The sequence below is a fragment of the Achroia grisella genome, unplaced genomic scaffold (assembly GCF_030625045.1).
Source record: "Achroia grisella isolate CSIRO2021 unplaced genomic scaffold, CSIRO_AGI_Agris_v1 utg1847, whole genome shotgun sequence".
Classification (NCBI taxonomy): domain Eukaryota; kingdom Metazoa; phylum Arthropoda; class Insecta; order Lepidoptera; family Pyralidae; genus Achroia; species Achroia grisella.
Genome location: NW_026712687.1, coordinates 335,317 through 357,846, shown reverse-complemented (window position 1 = coordinate 357,846; position 22,530 = coordinate 335,317). Strand labels below are relative to the sequence as shown.

At 32.4% G+C, this 22,530-nt stretch overlaps 1 protein-coding gene across 1 annotated transcript in view; it reads left to right on the top strand.

The window, feature by feature from the left end:
• LOC131841569 (uncharacterized) overlaps positions 1-20,816 on the top strand; it is a 32,563-nt gene extending 11,747 nt beyond the window's left edge. The window contains exons 6-14 of the mRNA XM_059189888.1: positions 2,388-2,493; positions 3,146-3,266; positions 4,805-5,885; positions 6,012-6,211; positions 6,631-6,759; positions 6,892-8,207; positions 9,032-9,299; positions 19,501-19,531; positions 20,754-20,816. Coding sequence (XP_059045871.1) covers positions 2,388-2,493; positions 3,146-3,266; positions 4,805-5,885; positions 6,012-6,211; positions 6,631-6,759; positions 6,892-8,207; positions 9,032-9,299; positions 19,501-19,531; positions 20,754-20,816 — 3,315 coding nt within the window. The remainder of the gene's footprint in view (positions 1-2,387; positions 2,494-3,145; positions 3,267-4,804; positions 5,886-6,011; positions 6,212-6,630; positions 6,760-6,891; positions 8,208-9,031; positions 9,300-19,500; positions 19,532-20,753) is intronic.
• Positions 20,817-22,530: the final 1,714 nt, after the last annotated feature.

The window sequence follows — 22,530 nt, the reverse complement described above, 5'->3', positions numbered from 1 at the left end:
TCCTACCAATTGGGGTTGGTGTAATTTGATTTTCAATCTGATAAGGAAGAAATAGAAGATGATATTTCATATATAGTTTAGCATACCGCTCCACTTCCAATGGTCGCGGCTTCGATTCCTCACCCGGTACAAACATTTGTATTAATGAGTATGATTGTTGTATCGGTCTATCAGTCTGGGTGTTTTCTATGTGGGTATTATCTACTTATAAAGAAAATAATTAAGTATTTATGTCAATTGTCTACTACACATACGCATAACTCAAGCTCTGCTTAACCTGGGACTAGATGGCGTTATATAGTGTCCAGGGATGAATGGGTATTGTCTACTTATAAAAAATATTTAAGTATTTATGTCAATTGTCTACTACACATACGCATAACTCAAGCTCTGCTTAACCTGGGACTAGATGGCGTTATATAGTGTCCAGGGATGAATGGGTATTGTCTACTTATAAAAAATATTTAAGTATTTATGTCAATTGTTATATACGTGTCTGCAGGGATAGCGTTATAAAGTATCCAGGGATATTATCGCTATGTTATATCTGAGACTAGACTTTTTTATCGTCTGTAGTCACCTTTATAGAAAGCGTATATAGGTAGGTACCTCCCAAATTCCCCCAACTGTATCAGAACAATAAGGCTTGCCGCACACTATCAGAAATTTATAGCACTACGATATACCACTAGACTAAACTATCTACAATTAATCCATATGCTTATTACATTTTATATATAAAAATTATATGTCACGTTGTGTCCGCGATGGATTGATTTGCACATTGTGTGCAATTTGATCCAACTTGAAAGATATAGCTTACATCTCAATTTATAGTCGCAATATTATTTTATTCAAGAACTTTAGCCACAGCAACGCATGTCCGGGTCTGTAAGTTGTATATATGTTTTTCATTGCCTATAACGCGTGAATATGAATACATGTGGCATTGTATCTAGAAATATTAATATTATAGTTCTATATAATATAAAAATTTATAATATAAAAGCTCTCTCCATTTTTTACATTTTTATATCTCAACGATTGAACCGATTTGAATACAATTTAATGTAAAGATAAATCGTATCACAAGGATAGAACATAGCGTTCTTTTATTTCAAAAAATAACTGTTAGGGGTTGAAGTAAGGGTTGAAAGTTTGTGTAGACGAAGTCGCGGGTAGCACCTAGTAGATTATAAAAAATAGGTGACAAATAAAATAACACAGATTGCAAAATAACTATAGATAATGTCGATAAGTCTTTATGTTTCCAATAGGCTAAAGATTACCAAGGAACGTAAAAGATAACCAACTGGGTACGTTATCGTATATCGACATTTATATTTTAGTGTTTAATTAAACATCTAGCGTAACCTATACAGTTTTTATGTTCTAAAATATGTGACTATTCCTTAATAATTTGTTATATATTCATAATACATTATTGCACCAACATTAAAAGAAAATACAAGCATATTTTTAAGTTATCAGTGATTAATTATATATTGTTTACATTAAATTACACAATGAATTAATGAAACAAGATTAAAATGGTGTGCGTTACTGTGTTTTTGTTTACAGGTAAGTACGATAGGCTTTTTCTTAATGTGATAATACGGGAAGCACTAGCTTTCAATTGACAAAAAAGTAGGTTTAAAAAGTTTAGGAAGGCACGGTAGAGGAGCGCCATTCATACAGATAATCAGGATACTATTTTAGTTCATTTTTAGTAGTTTCTACTTAGAAGAACTTCTTGTTTTCGGGAAGGTTTGTAATTAGAGTTAAAAACACGTAATAATTACAATTGAATTGAGACTCCTTCTTTGAAGTTGGTTGAAAATACAATGTAATGAAAGTGTGTTGTCTGTAGTTTTTTTTTATAAAGTTACGAAAAATAGGACATTCGGAAAAGATGAATGCCATTATGTATTATTATTGCCGGCATTTATGGTCTAATTCTAATAAATTCGATTCTTCGCATGATACAAATATTTGTATTCATGAGTATGATTGTTTGTATCGGTCTCTGTGTTTTCTACATACATAATAATAACAATATTAGCATAGGACAATTCACAAAGGGTCATCTAGTCCCAAGCTAAGCAGAGCTTATGTTATGGGTACTAGAAAACTTATAGAAAAACTTAGATACTTTGTTTTATAAGTACACACATAATATAGTTAATATAATTAGAACAATATTTTAATAGAAAAATACTTATAACATTTTCTAGATCTCTTTTTACTTTGTTTTATTCTGTATAATTTTTTATTATGTATGTGTGTGTACAATAAAGAATACACACATAATATAGTTAATATAATACTATTAATTTTATTAACGTCTATTCTATATTTTGTGTCATCATATGTTAATGTGTCATCAGGCATACCAGGATAGAATAAAAGAAGAAGAGCAGAAGGTAGCTGAAACAGCGCGGCTGGAAGAGATCCTAAACATGTGCGCTGAATACGAACGACAAATCGCCACAGGTGAGTTTTTTTAACTCGTGCACAACTCACACAATTCCAATAAGCTGTAGCAAGACCTCAGTCTCACCCACTTGGGCCGCCATGCAAAGCAAGCTGCTTTGTAAGATGTGTTTCGATTGTAGGGTGTTGATTAGGGAGTGATATTACAGGATAAGAGGCATGGCATCTCAGTTGTCTGGAGGCAATGCATGAGTTGTATCGCATGATAACGTGATAAAGTGTTATGTATATAGGCGATAGTTACTACCTCGTAGGAATATATTGAGGAATGTAAAGTATGCAAAATTGGTATGTAGGAATCGTAGCGGACGATAGCCGCTACTTCTTCTTTAGTTAGTAGTAGTAGTTTAGTTTAGTTCTACTTCTTTAGTCTCTGTCTACGCCAATGAAAGACAGCCGTGACGATATTTATGTATAACTTATAGAAAATAAATTTAAAAAAATTGTAGGTATGTTACTAAATTTGCAGTACACTTTTTGATAAAAAAAACTATTATCTCTTTTAGCAATATACTTATTGTGAATTTTAATTAATAAGCGAAGATATATTTTCATTTGTTATACTTTGTATGTTACACATAAAAAAGAACAAATATAAAAACTCTTTGTAAATAATTAAAATAATATGTTTGTATTAATTCAAATATTTCAGGTACCCCAATAACACCCACAGAAAAAAGGTCGCACAATAAAATCATAACCAACGGATCTCTGCCACGTAGCGTCGCTCTCAACAACCCTAATTTTGTTCAAACCAGTGAGGGATATTATAAGTAAGTATATCTATATATACCAGTATACGGTCCACTCCACAAGTGTACCAGAATGGCAGCTACTAGCTGCCATTCTATCTTCGGGAGAAATGGCGAGATGTCGTAAGCCGAATGACATCTGCTTCTCACTCCACTATATAATGATCACGACCGTGCTGCCAAGAGCGTATCGAATGAGAAGAAAAAGAAGAAGAATATCTATGTGACAGACAAACTAACCCACGTTCACATGTTTAATGTAACGACTTTGGAATTTAGGGGATTGTTATATGTATATATGGATATGGACTTTTTTTTTGTATATGATAATGGAATGGCGCACCCGTCTGCGCTAACGGTTTACGCTGGCGGGGCACCAGTAGAGGATGATAAGATGAGCATGAGGTCAGGTCAGTTAGCCCATCGTAACAAATTCACCAATAATTTATCACGATGGTTTCTAGAGGGAATCGCGTGGAGATCAACCTGACATGGCACATTGCGAGCAATGGGGTAGCAATATGGACTAATATCCCTAAAGCTACTTACTTACCCCTGTAAACTAGTAGGAAGACCTAAAAATGTGTAAACTGTGCTTCGGTTATAGGGGATAAGAGGCATGACATTTTGGTTCTCTGGATTAGCAACGCATGAGTGGTATCAAGAGTTTCATACGATAACTTGATGTCGGAAGTACTTTCTAAAACAGTCTTCCTAACGACGAATCTATTCGTTAATATTTATTCTAATTAACATAATTATGTAAATCACAATTTCTCACAAGCTATTTTCAACTTTAATTCTTAAGCGTTTTAGTATAAAATACGAGTACTTGACAATGAGAACCGGGAAGGGAAACAATAGTAATATACATACAAATAATTAACTTACATCTGTAGATAACAACTATCTTATCTTGAGGTAGCTAACGTCAAGCTACTATACACAGTACTTTGATGCTGCGAATTTAGCAGAGATTCAAGATTTTATTAATATCACCTACCCTATAAATTTTTAAGTTATGGCCATATTTAATATGGTACACAAATTATATACTAAATCTTACTAATATTATAAAGACAGAAGTTTGTGATTATGGATGGATGGAAGGACGCAAAAATTACTGAATGAAATTTATAATAATAATAATAATAATAATCTAATAACAATTCACACAGTCCAGATTAAGCTATCTAAAGGATACTAGATAACTGATACAAGTACATAGATATTTTTTTTTCGTAAATACATACATAATATACATAGAAAACACCCAGACCGATACAAACAATCATACTCATGAATACAAATGTTTGTGCCGTGCGAGGAATCGAACCCGCGACCATCGGACGTAAAGCGGTGTGCTAGACCGCTAGACCACCGAGGTCGTCAAATTTAAGATTAAACATCAGAATAACAAGCTATAAATTTCTCGCGATGAAACCACCGGCACAACTAGCTAACTAGCTAACACATATTGTTTCCTTTTAAATATTCTTTTATTTGATAAAATCTTAAAATCAACTTTTATTAATTCTAATAATATCCATTAATTTCAGATTTGATACTAGTCACAACCGCAACAACACTCAAAACAAATCACTTCCAACGCAAAGGAACTTGTCTAGCTACGAAAATATCGACGTTTCCCAGACAGAACAAAATACACCAGAAGTTACAATTAAAAATCATACTAAAAACGTTGGTCGTATGGATGAAATTGGTATACCAGTATTCGATGACACACACGAGTTATCTAGTCCTGTAATGATAAGAAAAATGAACAACCAAGGTGAGAATCGAGTAGCAGTCTCTTCGCCTGTAGGCAGCCCTTACGAAAATATGTATTACAATAGGAATAATGTATATGGTAATTTAAAACCGAAATCTCCAAATACGCAAAGTCCAAGGACTCGAATAAAGACAACTTTCGCTCATAAGAATTTGCCATCTCCACAGTATTTCATTTTTCCTACTCCACCGCCTAAAGAAAATAGCAATATACCGGACTTCGATACAAGAGAAGTATCTCCAAAAGCAACTTATTCAAAAGACATATTAATAGAGACATCTCCAAAACAGACAATTTCAAAAGAAAATAGTCCATTTGAATCAAAAAGCGAAGTTAAATTTGGAGGAATCGAAAAACAACTTAGTCTTGAAGAAGAAATACCAATGATCGATGATTCAGATTTAACAAATGATATAGAATTTAGGTATTCTAAAGTTATCGATAAAGAAGACGAAACTTCATCTGTCCAAGAACCTAAAGATTCTAAGCCCAGCACACCAAAAGAAGAAACAACTGCAATCATCGAAGAAAGCAATCTCAGAAAAAATCAAAGTTTCGATGATGTCAAAAAAGAACTAATGGCAGATATACCAGAATTAGAAGAGTTTGAAAATGACTTAAAACAAAACAAAGAAGAAAAGCTAATGAAACATATAACTGAAGATATCAGGAAAATCGACATAGAAGCAGATTCGCTTGAAAGTACAGTATTAGATGACAATGTTGAAGAATTGAAAATGAAATATGAAAGTTTAAGAGAAGACCGGAAAAAATACGTTGCGGAAATACACGAGATCAAATGTAAGATGTCGGAAATCAGATCACAAGAGGATGAAATCTTAAGAGAAGTGAGTATTGCTAGCTTACAATTATACACTTTATGTTACATTTTTTTTTTCTTTTTATTCATGATATAGAACTTTCAAAAAGTACTTTTGTATAAAACAATAATGAAACTATTTTCATAATTCTAGTTGGAAATGGAGAAAGCTCTTATCAAAGGCGAGTACGACTCAGAAATAGCAATACTGAACATAGAACAAAAGAAAAAAATGGAACTGCTGGAAAATGCCAAAAAGATAGAAGAAGAGATCAAACAACTGAAAGAGAAGCAGGAATGTCGGCAAAATGAAATGAGAGATAGAGTAGATATTGCTACTACGAAAGTGGAGAGGTAAGTAATAAACAAGTACATTTAATTAAATTAAAAGAAGCCTGATAGCTAATGAAATCTCTCGTCAACTAGGTATCAAAAACCTAAAAAGATCTTGACAAATGTTAGCAAAAAATCAACTAGATCACATCAGCTATAAATATCATAAAAAAAGTTCAACGTAACCCAATAAAATCTATTTTTATTTGGGAGCTATGATGCCACAGACACACAAATGGATACTAACCTTATAAAAATATTTTTATTTCGCGTTGTGTGTTAATACAAGAAAGAATAATTAAAACTATTCTCTCGGGAAGAAGTATTCCAGATCCCTTAAGGAGTACATAGACAAAACGGAATGCAGTTGAGTACTGTAGACAGATACTTATTTATATTTTTACAATGTATGTACTAATTCCATTAACTTGACTTTTCAGATTAGAAAAAGACCTCAAAGATAACACAGCAACTTTAGAAGAACTACAAAATGCTCAAGACATCCTTGACAACGAAAGTAAAATGTTCGAAGACTTAGAATTTCAGCATTTAGAAGAAGAGTCTGAATTGTAAGTTCTCAATTTTCTGATTACAAACAAGTAAACGTGTTTATAACATTAGTATGCAAGAATAAATGTTTATTTTATATTAGTTATGAATAATAATAGTTTTTATTAAGTCTGGAAATTTTACCTTCCCAGATTGGCAAACAGAGAAGACCTCCAAAATGACATAATACTACTATCGAAAAAGATTGACGCTCAGAAAGCTCGTATACTTACACTAAAATCCGAAGCTAATAGCAATCTTACATCCGCCTTAGATGAAACTAAAGTCTTACGAGCCGAATACGTCCGCCTACTTAACAAAGTTGAGGATTTAACCAGCAAAGTGCAAGGTTTGGAAAAAGAATTGAAACCTATACTAGCTAAACTTAATTATATAGAACGAACGCAGTCTCCAGATAGTGCATTTTTCACTGACATAACGAGGGCAAAGTCTGGCGAATTTGGGTATTCACCACAAAGCTCAGATAGTGACGATCTCGATCTTACGAAAATATCCGAGGAACACACGAAACAATTAAAAGACAAGTTCAACTCTATAGATCGAATGTCCCAATCTATGATTGTGGATATCGAGAGGAGAGTTATTGGTGACGTTGTCGATGTAGAGGAAAGAATCAGCGAAAGTCCGTCTAAATCTTCTACTTCTTCTAAAGAGAAGAAAGGATTTTGGGAGAGGAATTTCGATTCGCTTAAACGTAAAAGTAAAAAGCAGAAATCACCTGAAAAAGTTGATATCATGTCTCAAAGTTTAAATGAAAATATTTTCTATAATAATGAGAATATAGAGAATGATTTGGATAAATTTAATAGTTTGAGAAATTCTAAGAAAGAAAAGAAAGAGAAGAAAGACAACGGTCCTGTCAAAAGCAATTCGTCATCTAAGATACCAACCTTTGCTGCGTTAGGTAAAATTATTAAGAAAGATTCGTTTGGAAGAAAATCTCGAGAGAATAGCGTTAGCAAAACAGAGGATTCGGAAAAAGACGGTAAGACTTCTAATTGTACACGATATGTTAAGAATGCTAAACCCGTTATTAGTGATAATAAATACGTTAAAGCGAAATCATTATCTCCCGATAAATTGGGTAAAGAAGGAGATTGTATCAAGGAAGAACAATTAGAGGATGATGCAAATAATCAGAAAAACAAAGTCACCTTTGATAGTTTAATTCGTAAAAATTCCTCAGGTAATCCACTGGACAGTCCGGCTAAAGTTTTGCACAGAAAAAGTTGTGGAGACGAACCGAACAATAAAATATTGACGGAATTTCAAAAAATCTCTGATTCAGGAAAGATTCCCTCTCAAGATGATATAGATAGGATTTCAAAAGTGACCATAGATGCGCCATTACTTTCAAGTGACACGGATATGAATTCGCTGGGGAAGAAAACGCTCGATAGTTTAATGGAGATTGAGAGAAAGAGGCTAGAAATATTGGAAGAGCAAGGTTAGTGTTTGATAATTCCATAATCCATATTTTTATGTAATTGGAATAGCAAACAAGCTGATAGTCCACCTGATAGCAAGTAGTAACCGACACGTAAATGAACAGTTCTGACATCATGTTATCACGTGACATTCGTGATACCACAAACGCGTTTCCATTTCAGAGTACTAAGATATCATGACTCCTGTGCTTTCATTTCACTATATTATCTCTCACCCTTCAACCGAAATACAGTTTATAAAGCAATCTGCTTTGCAGCTGAAATAGGTGAGACTGAGGTACCCACGCGGTGGTACACCCGAGATAGACAACTTTTTATAAAGTCTACTACAGTATGATGCCTTTGGTGCTGTTCTTATACATAAACAACAGTTGTATATTGATATTAAAATTAAAATAATACGTCATCTATACTAATATTAGAAAGCTGAAGAGTTTGTTTGTTTGTTTGAACGCGCTAATCTCAGCAACTACTGGTTAGGATTGAAAAATTCTTTTTGTGTTGGATAGTCCATTTGTCGAGGAAGTTTTTAAGCTATATAACATTACGCTACGACTAATAGAAGCGGAGCATAAGTAATAAATGTTGTTAAAATGGGGAAAATTATTCATATTTGTAGGTGCGTTGCGTGACGAAGTCGCGGGCACACCTAATAAAATATAAGATCCGTCCTAGGATTGGAGGTGTTCTAGATTTCATGATTGTATACACAGAACAATTGTGACTCGTCAGGCCCCTTGTTATGTACAATGTCAGACTTTGTTATGTAAAGAAGCTTTCTATATCATTATTTAATTATTATTCTGTACCTGTGTCGTTTCAGGTTGTCAACTAATAGAGAATGAAAGAGAGAAGATATCAGAACTAAAACGAAGAGTGCAAGACGAGACGAAGAAACTCTGGGACCAGAAAAACAGATCTGAACAATCCAAGTCCTTCGACAGCGATCACTGTCAAAGTCTGCCGCCGCTTGACAGCCAAGCTGACAGGTCGATGACTAGTGACAAGTCGTTTGACAGGCCTGTCATTGAAGATACCAGTTTGATGGAGCAGTCGTACTTGATGAACTATCCCAGCTTCTTTGAAGACAGGTAGGTTCCTTTTTTCTTAACCTAGTTCTTTAATCCTTCTACTAAGACTGAGAGATCGGGAATTAGGTTTTTTTAAAATAATCCAGTACAATTCGTTCAGTATCATCTAGTCCTTAATTAAGCAGAGCTCTCTTGGATCGATAAGACCGTTTTGGCCTAGTTGTTTAATGGTCTTAGATGATCTTAGATGTCGGGAGATAGATTTTTTTTTAATAACCTAGGACAATTCTCACAATGTCATCCAGTCCTTAATTAAGTGTATTACAGGTTCAAAACAACTTATAGAAATGCTTAATTATATATATCTTTAAAAATGTATTCTTATTATGCATGGAAACAACACCCAGATAGACAAACAGTCATACTCATTAATAAAACTACTATTAATAATAATACTTTATTATCATTTATTGAGCGGAGCGATCTTAGAGATCAGATTTGCACTCTTTCTAACGATACTCCTCCGAAATGGCTTGATCGATCCAGACCAAAATTTTATCTAAGATCAACAATAGGACATCGTGTACCACTCAAAAAAATAGCGATCGCTGAAGGTCGAGTTTTTAAAAATAAACGCGCTCCACTCAACATGCGACATGGTGTGTAAACAACACACCAGTAACAAACCTAATATCAGATAGACTAGATAGCACTGTGTAAATTTTCCTGGTTTATTATTATTACTATCAAATAACCGATAGATAGTTCGCCAATTCAGTTAAAAAAAAATACCGCCTTACTACTGCGAACGGCTCAGATATTGCAATTGCAAAATATTACAGGATTCGAACCCGCATCATTCCGTCAATGAGTTTGACCCGTTGATAGATAGATAAATTCTTCTTTTACCAATTACAGACATATATGTTACATGAGATACAAAAAAAATCATGACTTAATAAAATAAATCAAGGTGCCTTTATGTGCCGTAAAAGTGAATAGGCTGCCGATTCAGCATAAAGCTACAGCGAAATCTGCAGCACTGTTTCTGTTGTTGGCTCCTGTACTTATACTATACTTATCACTAAAAAAATACATATGTATTAATGTTAATTACTGTTTAATTGTGTATTGCCAAAAATAATATATATAATATGAATAAACTGCAAGGTCGAAATTCCAACCTCAATTCTGTACGCGATACTACCAAAATGTATAGAAATGTACACCTATACAAGTACAGTCCGTAATCGAGTGCTGATAAGATAAGCCCAGTTACACCGCGTCCACCGTACGGGACGTACGAGTTTCGATCGTTTTGGTTGTGGTTGTGTTTTAATAGTGTATCGATACTTGTGACGTAATAACACTTTCTTGTTACACCGAGAAAAGAGAGATAGTTTCATCTTTCTTCTGCTTCTTTATATAACAACTCAAATATTCTATATGTACCCAAAAATTATTTCCAAAAAACAGCAATATTCATAACAATAATACAAGATTTGAAGACAACCGTACTGTTCCTAAGTATCATTTATAAAAAGGCAATGGGTCTTTTATGGGAATGTGTATAAATTTTACTATAATATACCAAAGGATATAATAGTATTACCCTTAAATAAATTTAAAATATCTAAATTATATTTACTGAGCAAACCCTTACTCACTAAACGATTACTTAAATGACGAGCGTGCATGGCAATAATTGTTCATGCACGTGATTTTCATTTAATGTTAGACATAGACACATATATATATATATATATATATATAAGTAAACATTGCAAAAAAACTGCCTTTTTAGAAAAAAAAAAGAAATCCAATTGACTTTCCTGCCAGTTCTTCTCAATTGAATCTGTACCCTCCGATCGATCCCCCGTCCAATTCAAACTGGGATCGAAATTACGACGGCCTGAGCCGAGGTTCGAACCCCTAGTGGTGCCATCAGACTAAAGTCGTATCCGTCAGGCAGGAGTTGGCCTTCAACCGCTCCATAAGTCCTTCCGCGGGTTTAGGGACCATCTGAACTCGCCCCCTAACGTCCGGTGAAGCTGTAAAGGCCAGCTGCGGCCAAAAGCATTAGAGTAGTCCGAAAAAAAAATTGAATCTGTATACTGAACTGGACAGTAAGGAAAATAATAATAATACAAAAAAAATTACGTTCATAAGCGTGAATAAATAATTTTTATATTTGACTTGATACATATAGACATAAAGAAGAACGAATATGGAGTTTGGCGACCAACAAGGCGTTTTTTATTTCAGTTTTATTGACTAATAAATTATGGTACAAAAATCGGACTTAATGCTATAGGCATTTTCTATTAATCAACCTTCAGGATGTGCAGAGATACTTGAACTTATCCATCCGCTATTCTGAACAGGGGTCTAGTGCTAATCACGAACTAGTGTCTTAAGTTCTTTATCCAAAACATGCGACGCCTGCCAGGTCTTCGTCGGTACTAGATTTTTCCTCGAATTATTAATAGCAAAAGACTAATATTTGTTATTTCGCATTATATGTCCGTTGACCGTTTAGTCTTTATCTCTTTTTTTATATAATTGTAATAATAAAATAATTAGGGTAAATGGTAACTGTCACTTATATATATGAACAATATATACAAAAATCATTTGTCCATACATCATACATATAAATAAAATTGTACTGTCTGTTTGTTATATTGAAATAACCGTTTTTACTACATACGTATGGATATAAATACGGTACATACACCAAAATAACATTTTTTGTTTGTGTTTCTGTTCCGGCTAATTTCTGAAATGACTGGGCCGATTTTGACGGGATTTTTATTGGCAGGTAGCGGATGTAATAAGGAGTAACTTAGGCTACTTTTATTTTAGAAAAAGAAAGTTAAATTCCACGCGGACGAAGGCACGGGTACAGCTAGTTTAGAAATAAACCGACTCGGTATATTTAAAACAATTTATTTTCAAAACTTATTTTTATTTATTATATTTTACGGCTTTGGATACTAATTCTTTTGAGCCCAACTTTAACTCAACAAATTACAAAAATTAAAGTCAATGTCTAACAATCGTCAATTGTTTTTACAGTGTCTATCTCGGTATATTCATATCAAATGTCATCTTGGAACATCTCGTTTCCATATCGCGATCATTGAACCCGGTATCAATTGCAGTTAATATAAATAATTCGGCGTGTCACTGTGGCATCATATAAATTGACCTATTATCTACTAAATGAACGGTAGATATATATACATCTGTATATATAATTTTTTATATGTAATAATGGTATAGTGTTAAAAAAACTGACGCTTACCTGATGGTAAGTGGTAAGCGTCGTCTATATACACGAAGCATTGTGTATATAGATGACGGCTACCGTGATACCGTGATACCGCTCATCGTTGCCGTTCCATTTTTTTTTAAACTCATTATTTCAGTATGTCCTTAACAAACATACAAACTGTCTAATATCCACTTTATAATCGTTACTTCCTTACTAATAGTATAAATGGAAAAGTAACTCCAGTTTGTCTGTCTGTAAAATAAACAAGGGGATGAAATTTTGGATACAAAACCATAATTTTTGAAGCTAGAACGATTTTTTTTTTGGTTAGGTGGGTTAGATTATTGAATATATTTGGTCAATATCACATAAGACGCAGGCACAACTATTATTATTATTATTATATATATAAAGTAGCCGTATCGCGACGTCATACGCAATTTAAATAATATGTTAATATATATTTCAATAATAATATTAATTAACTCAACTTTATCATAGAAAACCTAGTGGAATGGAATGCTACCACATAATTCGGTTAAAACCTGAGATTAGCGTGCACAAACGCACAAACATATAATACTCTTTATTGCACTTAAATACATTTGTAAGTATATTAATTACAACTAATGTTAACAAAGGAGGACTACAGGACAGTCAACCCAATAGAGCGTGGCATAGGAAGTGTTGAGTGGGTCAACATTTGCAAATAATAATTTAATAAAAATGTCATAAATAATGAAAACTAAACATCAAAATATAAGGTCCAAAATACAGATACTAATACAATATACTTAAAGATAAAAAATATATATATAACATACATACTGCACATACTGCAACGTTGAAAAACCTTGTTTCTCTATAACAAGCGCGAAGTGTAATTTTTTTCAATAATAAATGTACAGACACGGTTCGTTTATTATTTTATTATATGTAGATAAAACTAAAACCGTGGTATTTCACATCAAATATATCGTATAAGGAAGCCCGCTGAAATCAATACTAGTTTATCTAATCTCGTACTATTATCACATTCAATAATCTCATAAATATACGAAAAACATCCTCCACTACACATTTGTTATATGTTTTCACGGAAATTTTATTAGATGTTATAATGTGGTATGCTTTTTCTATTGTATGGAAAAATGTTCTAATAAATACATTAAATTATTAAAAAAACATTACATATACCATACTGATTTCAGTTTCAGTTTCACCGGCGTGAAATTTATAGTTATAATGTTATTCTGATGTGTAAGCTATATTATTACAAAGTTTCATTAAAATCCGTTCAGTAGTTTTTGCGTGAAAGAGTAACAAACATCCATCCATACTCACAAACTTTCGCGTTTATAATATTATTAATAAGATTAAATAAACACATGCATATATACTCTTTTGCTTATTGTTAAATTCTGTGGTAAATTTGAGAATAGTTTAATATGTTTGTTTGTTGTCTTTAATATTATTTGTCTATAGTCTTTGATAATAAAAGCTTAATAATGTTTAAACTTATAATTTAAATTGTTTATGGTCGAATTTCGACTACTGGGCGACCACTAGTAATAATAAAACTTTATTGCTCACTGAAAAAAAGTATAGAATCGATACATATAAATAAAATTGGAGTGTCTGTTTGTAATATTGAAATAACCGTTTTTTACTACATGCATATGAATATAAATACGGTACATACACCAAAATATTTTTTTTTGCAATTTTTGTCTGTCCGGCTAATCTCTGAAATGGCAGAACCGATTTTGACGGGACTTTTATTGCCAGGTAGCTGATGTAATAAGGAGTAACTTAGGCTATTTTTATTTTAGAAAAATAAAGTAGATTCCACGCGGACGAAGTCGCGGCTAGTTATACGTTTACAAATCTTAGGTCAACCCCAACCTCAATAAACAAACGACAGTTTAACAAATTTCTTGATATCATCATTACATAGTATAAAACAAAGTCGCTGTCGCTATCTGTCCGTCCCTTTGTATGTTTAAATCTTTAAAACTACGCAACGGATTTTGAAGTGGTTTTTTTAATAGATAGAGTTATTCAAGAGAAACGTTTATATGTATAATACATGTACACCCGTGCGAAGCCAGGGCGAGTAGTTAGTAACTAATATTTCCATAACGTCACTTTAACAAATTTCTTGATATAACTAATATTTACATATTCTCTTCCGATTTGTTACATGGAAGTTGCACTGTATATACATGTTCTCCCTAACTCTTAGAAACAAATACGGACATCCTGATATTTTAATGTAGATATGTAGTTGATAGCCATATATAAACATAAACCGGGCCAACAGCTGCGATTTGTATGCAATATGACGCGACGATTTAGGCCGGCCATAAACAATGTACCGGTTACAGCATGCTCCAATATAATTATAATAATAATAATCTTTATTTGTCTCAAACAAAAACTTTTCACACAATACAACTGTTGCCCATACAATAATATAATCTAAAACTAATGAATGAGACAAAACGGTATATAACTCAGTGGGGGCAGTGAGTCCACCCTCTCTGCTATTCTGTTATAGCCTTTATCAGTAAAATAATACAAGTATCATCATTAAATTAATATTATGATAATATTATTTATTATAACATTATTATATTATAGTAGCTGACCCCGTAAACGTTGTTTTGTCATATAAATTGAAATCGTTATTAAAAAATTTGGATTGATGCTAGAAGGGCGAAAATTATTGTTGTATGTATTTTACAATGCTAAATAAAAATAAAATATTGTCGAAATATTTGTAATTGTCAATATAGTATTTGTTTTTTTGCTATTATTAAAGATCTTTCAAGATTATCTTCCATAATCATATGTTGGTTATCTCTCAACTGGTAATAATGAATTTGATACAATTTTCTGTCAAAATGATCGTTTGGTGTATTCTCTGTAATTTGTTTATTGTTGACAATAAATGTTTTATCTATCTATCTAATCTATCTATCAATATTTTCATTAAATTAATGAAATCTACAACGTTAATATACAGGATGATTAACATCGTTGTTATTGCGTTTTCTAATAAACTCTATTAGAAAACGCAAATATGTAATAACAACGATGTTAATCATCCTGTATATTAACCGTGTCAGTTCATAGTACAAACTTCCTCTGTCCACAATTGAGTTTGCAGGCGAGTGTCTCACTCATTATACACTAATGACACAACACAACTGCAGTGTCTGACATTTATATGTGTAATACACTAGTGGCCATAGACTAACAGTAATAGAATTACAAATTAGTGATTATAAATATTAAACTTGTTTACGACCCCTGACGAAAAGAGTGGTGTTGTATATGTGACGTGTTGTGTGTCTGTATGTGTTATTATAACTCTTAAATGGATTGATGGATTTGAATGCGGTTTTCTATATTTAAAAACTATTGCGACCGCAGTTCTGTACGGGTTACGAACACTGATTACACTATTTACTTTTCACAAAATTTCAATAGCATATGCTGATGGTCAATGTAGTCTCCCAAATTTGAATTTATGAATGAATCTGTATTATTGTAAACAATATTTGAAAGGAATAGGAGCTGAGTTTCTTGTAAGGTCTTCTCATCTTGACGTCATATTTGACATATCATAAGAGTCTGTAATAGACCTACACGAATAAAGATATTTTGAATTTGTTTTGTTCTTAGTTACAATTTGTAGAGATTTGTTCAGGCGTCTCAATATTATATATTATTAACTTAATTTCTTGTTGTCAAATTAATTTCACCCGCTTTTTATTGATATTAAATGTTTTTAATATTGTTAATTTAATCGTACATGTATAATAATTTTCTTAAAGTTGTTAATATTGTAAACATTGGTACGGAGAGTTTGTATTTGCAGTTATGTTAGGTTTTTTTATAATGGCAGTAATCTTACTACAAATAAGATACAAATGTAACACTTTTGATTCGTCATTTTTTTATGATTGTGTGATTTTTATGTGTGTGTGATTATGAGTGTGACTCATTCATAATGTACATTTGACGGAGAAGGGTAAACAAATATTCATTACATTTTACAAGTATCATTACATAGTATCTTTATCTATACATATAAATAAAAGTGGAGTGTCTGTTTGTAATATTGAAATAAACATTTTTTACAATTTTTGTCTGTTTGTTCCGGCTGTAATAAAGAGTAACTTAGGATACTATAATTTAAAAATCTTTTATTTTAGAAAAATAATGTTAAATTTCACACGGACGAAGTCGCGGGTATATCTAGTACATAATATAAAACAAAGTCGCCGCCGCTATCTGTTCGCTTATATCCTCTAAATTACGAAACGGATTTTATGAAGTTTTCAGCAATAGACAGTGTGATTCAATATGAAGGTTTATATGTATAATACATGCGTGTTATAGTATAGAACAAGTAGAGAAATTCAAAGAAATAGAAAGGACGCTTCAAATTCAGCGCCGTAAAATTAAATAAATCCCTCTCCAACTAAAATGTGTGACGGCCTCGGTGGTTTAGCGGTTTAGCACACCACCTTACTTCCGATGGTCGCGGGTTCAATTCATCACGCGGCAGAAATATTTGTATTCATGAGTATGATTGTTTGTATCGGTCTGGCTGTTTTCTATGTATTTATAAAAAAAAACTAAGTATTTATATCAGTTATCTAGTAACACAAGCTTGGTTTACCGTGGGACTAGATGGCGCTGTGTATATTGGCCAGGGTTATTTATTTTAATAAGGTTGTAAAGGGTTTATATAGAGTAATAAGAAGTGATGAGAACTTTATATAGTAGAGTAATAAAAATTACTTTACATAAAGTTCTGTATAGATGAATTTATATTCACCAATGTCATAACCATTCTCATATTCACACAATATTTATTATGACGTTTAGTGTTAACTCATACCACATATGATATATTAACTGTTGGACTATAATGTTTTAAGTGTCTATAAATTTGTTCGGACAAATGACAAGATGAGCAAATACTTTTGTTGGTAAGTGCCAATTGTATTATTACTATGAATTTGTAATTGTAGCGTGAATTCAGATTAAAAGTATCCAATATGATAATCTAGGATTTGATCTATCTGTCTACCAAATTTCATTGTAATCTGTCCAGTAGTTTTTATGTGAGAATAATCAAACAACCTATCTCGGAAACTTTAACCTTTACGATACAGTACCAATTTTATCAGGGTTTACTGTCACCTTTATGGTACCTATAATATCTGTCTTTGACAGCCTCAGTGTTCTAGCGGTTTAGCACATCGTTTTTCTTCCGATAGTCGTGGCTTCGATTCCTCAACGCACGACGCAACTATTGTGTTAATTATTAATATTGTTTGTATAGTGTTTTGTCTGTATTTTCTATGTATATTTATAAAAAACAGAAACGTATTTAAGTATTTCTAGACTCTTGGAACTTATCACACTAAATAGATCACAATTTGTATGATGTTTCTAAAAATTATTTAACTATGCTTCTTTGTGAATCTTATAAGGTAAACATGTTATTTGAAAAGAATAAGAGCTGAGATTCTTATCAATTCTTCTTAGCTCGAACTGACACTTTGACATATGCTAAGAGTCTGTAATAGACCTACACGAATAAAAATATTTCGATTTTGTATTTTACAGGATAATATACAGAGGATACATTATATCTTAGTCCCTTTAGGCGATGGCTACCACTTACCATCAAATGTACCGTCAGTTTGTTTGAAATGGCATAACAATTTCATAAAAAAAAAAAAATTTTATATATTTAATGAAATTATTTTTAGGGTTGTTACGTAATCAAAACTCCCAGACCGTTGACGTAATGCATGATTGAAACTGATATCGTTTTATAATGGCTATGGTGTCGATTGATTCGCCCTAATTGTATGAGTGTTGTATGCAACATGACAAGTGTAAACTAACGTAAAGAAAGATTGGATTGTTTATTTGTAAGATCTGAAATACTCTAAAAATAGTTTGTTTTTGAGAATAATATAATAAAATATATTTTAACTAAATAATAATCATTGTATTAATAATAATAATGACAAGTTTAACACCCCATCAAAGGGATAGATATATATATATATATATATATATATATATATATATATATATATATATATATATATATATATAAACAATAATAAAGACATTTATTCAGCATTACTGTATTCTTATATGCTATCTATATAAGAAGTCATTTATTTATTAATATTTAATCTTAGTACAATATAACATGTATAAAAGTTGGGCTTAATGTCGTATGGCATTCTCTACTTAACTAACCTTTACGTAATTGGTACATTTTATATATATATAAATCTAATTATACTATAACAAATATAATATAAATAGATTTATACTTATTATCTAACTAATTTATCATCGCCTAACGCCTATCTATCTTATATACTATACATCTTAAAAGCTAAAACATACTAGTAACGCTGAATGTGACTCAAATAATACGGAAGCAAAAACCTCTTTTTGCGAGATTGCACGGACGGAGAATGAAATTTCGCACACTTATAGTTTGTATAGTGAAGGAGGTTAGGGACCGCTAGGAGTTCGAACTTCGGCTCAGGCCGTCGTAATTTCGATCCCCGTTTTAATTGGACAGGGGATCGATCTTAAGGGGAATGGTGCACCTGTTTGCGCTAATGGTATACGCTGGTACTCGTGAAGGATGATAGGATCACAAAGTTAGGTTAGCCCGTGTCGAATTCACCAGGAAATAACCACGATGATTTCCAGGATGAACCGTATGGAGATCGTTTATTATTACAGTCCTAACCCAAAATGTGATATTATGAAGCAAAATGGCCTGTATTTTATTGTAATAATAATTATTGATCGCTACAAGACTTGCATTCATGGAAATTGTCTTAAATAATTATGTAGAGTCTTACAAATGTACCACATTCACTTGTTTATCTATTCGTGTACTAAAATGTATTATTTTTGTTACAGTTCTGGTTTGATGTCATCGTCTATAGAAGAGGTGAGTACAATTAAGTATTTATGTATAATTAATTTATTATGTAAGTAATTTATTTGCATTACAATTAGATATGTAAACAATTTAGCCACAGTGATCAGTATTAGCAATCTGTGCTTGTAATATAACTTTTCTCAATAGGCACGCAAAGTTCATTTTTTCTCAATAATATATTTTTTATTTCTCAAAAATATATATGACTAATATTCTTTGTCTATATATTTTTTTTAATATTTAATGTACATCTGAATGTTGGGCTGTAAAGGGGACGGACAAAAGGCGTGTGCATGTAGCAGAAATGCGAATGTTGAAATGGATGTGTGGGGTAATTAGGAATGACAGAATAAGGAATGTGTAAATACGAGGAAGTTTTAAAGTTCCGGCAGTTATAGACAAGTTGTGAGGTAATAGATTGAGCTGGTATGGGCCTTTCATGCGGAGGAACGAGGATCATGTCTTAAGGAAAGTGTATAATATGAACGTGAATGGATGGAAAGGGAGTGGACGCCCTAAAAAAAGATGGATGGGTTGTGTGAAAGATGATATGAATGAAAGGAGAGTATGCTCAGATATGACGGCCGATAGAGATCAGTGGAAGAGAATGACGTAGTGAGCCGACCACAAATAATGTGATAAAGGCCTGGCAATGTTCATGATTTACTGTACATCCACGGCTCATGTACAGTTTTATTATATGTATGATGATGGTGGAATGAACGGCTGAAATTTTGATGACACTGAACACAATCAACGTAGAACAAAGAAATAGTTAAGTGAACACGTCAAAATTTAAATTGAGCGCCGGCTCGACGCCTATCTTAGAGACAGGACGGATATTCAGCTCAAAAGGGTTGCCATATGCGAATTTTTCACTGATTTACCAGTTTTATTATCAAAAACTGACTTGAAAGCGTTTTAATACCATATACCGGTTGTCTAAACTAAATGCCGCAGTCTTTTGGATTAATTTCACTTGTTATATGTATTTTTATAATAATCTTATATCTCTATTAGTATATTATAAATGATGGGTGGCTGTTTGTTACTCTTTCGCGCAAAAACTACTGAACGGATTTTGATAAAGCACCCATAACACAAGCTCTGCTTAGCTTGGGACTAGGTGGTACTGTGTAAATGATCCTGGTTTATTATTATATTATTAAATGGCAACCCTAGCTGCAGACATTTGGATGCGAGTAAACAAAACTCTGTTGTGGTTTATCAGTGGTATTCTGATGTAGATAATGCTATTTTGGACTGTTATAAGACTTCTGCGTTAGGTCGTTAAATGAATTTTTTCTACCTGATTTTTTTACAGTTTTTCACAGAATGCGCAAAACTTTATGAGTATATTATCGCGCATTATATTTAAATAATTATATTACGTTTGAACTTGGATGGTTACTAGAGGCAGAGGAAGGCCGAAAAAGAGATGAATGGACTGTGTGAAAGATGATATGGTAAGAAAGGGAGTAAATAACGAGATGACGGGTAGGGATGAATGGAAGAGAAAACATATTACGACAACAAATTAATGGGATTAATAAAAAGAAGATTATATTGAAATTGAATGCAAGAAAATACTCTCTTTACTCTGAAGCGAGATGTCCCTACAGATCATACAGAATTATCGTTCCAAAATTGCGTATCGTTCAAAAATTTTTTTTTTATACCACTTAGGTGGCTAACGAGCATACGGCCCATCTGATGGTAAGCGGTTACCGTAGCCTATGGACGCCTGGGCGTTTTTTCAATTTCCTACATATATACATTGTCGTGCCATCTATCCATAAATAATCAATCATACCAATTGCCTAGAACTGGGCCATACACACACATGTGTCTCATAACACAATAAAAGCCATCTAGACTATATATCTAGGGCATAACCCAGTTAACCCTACTAGAATAAATTTAGATATGTTTTTTTTTATTACATTAGAGTCGTAACTAGAGAGGGGCTTAACGCAATTAAAGAAAGAAAATAATAACGATGGTTGATGTATCGATTTGATTGACTATGTAAATAATAATAATAATATATCAAAACAATTCACATAGCGCCATTTTATCCCAAGCTAAGCAAAGATTGCGTTATGGGTACTAGACAACTTATATAAATAAAATATAATATAATAAAATATATAAAATATAATATATATATCAAACACCGCAAAGGAATCATAATAAAATTTGACAACATATGTATATAGCATTTTCAATGGATGTTACTTTTTATGCTGGTTAATCGTGGTGAAGGACAACCATGTAGTCCGTGAAAAGCTAGTTTTAATTAATCTAAATAAAGTAGCAGATTAACGGGCTGTATGGTCTCAAATCCCTTGCATGCCTTGAAAAAAACATACTTTTTCTATATATCTAATAGTAATACATTTGTGAAAACAACAAACGGTGTTTTGTTTTTAAATTGTTTAAAAATATACTTATTACCACACTACAAATAAATGATAAACTACAAAAGCGACCGCGTCTCTTACCGGATGTGTGGACATGAAGCAGTTTAGTGGTTTCCTTACACTTTGTTATGGATATTCCTGTAATATCTCATTAAGCCATGTGCACACGAAGCACGTTGATAAATAAATATTTAGAGGAAGAAAAGAATTTATTTCTTTTTAAACTTCTAAGTTACTGTTTGTAATATTGTCAATTTTTCATTGAAATTACAAAATTGGTTCATTCATTCATTCATAATTTATGAGCCGCGTTCTTGTCGGGAGCTCTTGACATTTTCCAGGATCTTCCATCAATCTCTTTAGTTGATACGACACGACTCCAACTTTTTCCTTAATCTACTTGATATAGCCCTTCCTCTCTTCCCTTCTTCTCTCTTTTTACATATTCTCAATATCAAAACACCCTAAAAAATTGTCAGTTCTATTCATACCCTCGGTTTCTTAGTGAAGTTGCTTAAAGAACCGAATTGTTTTCCATACCGAAATCCTACTAGTCGATAACTATCGTGTGTCTTAACCTTTAGG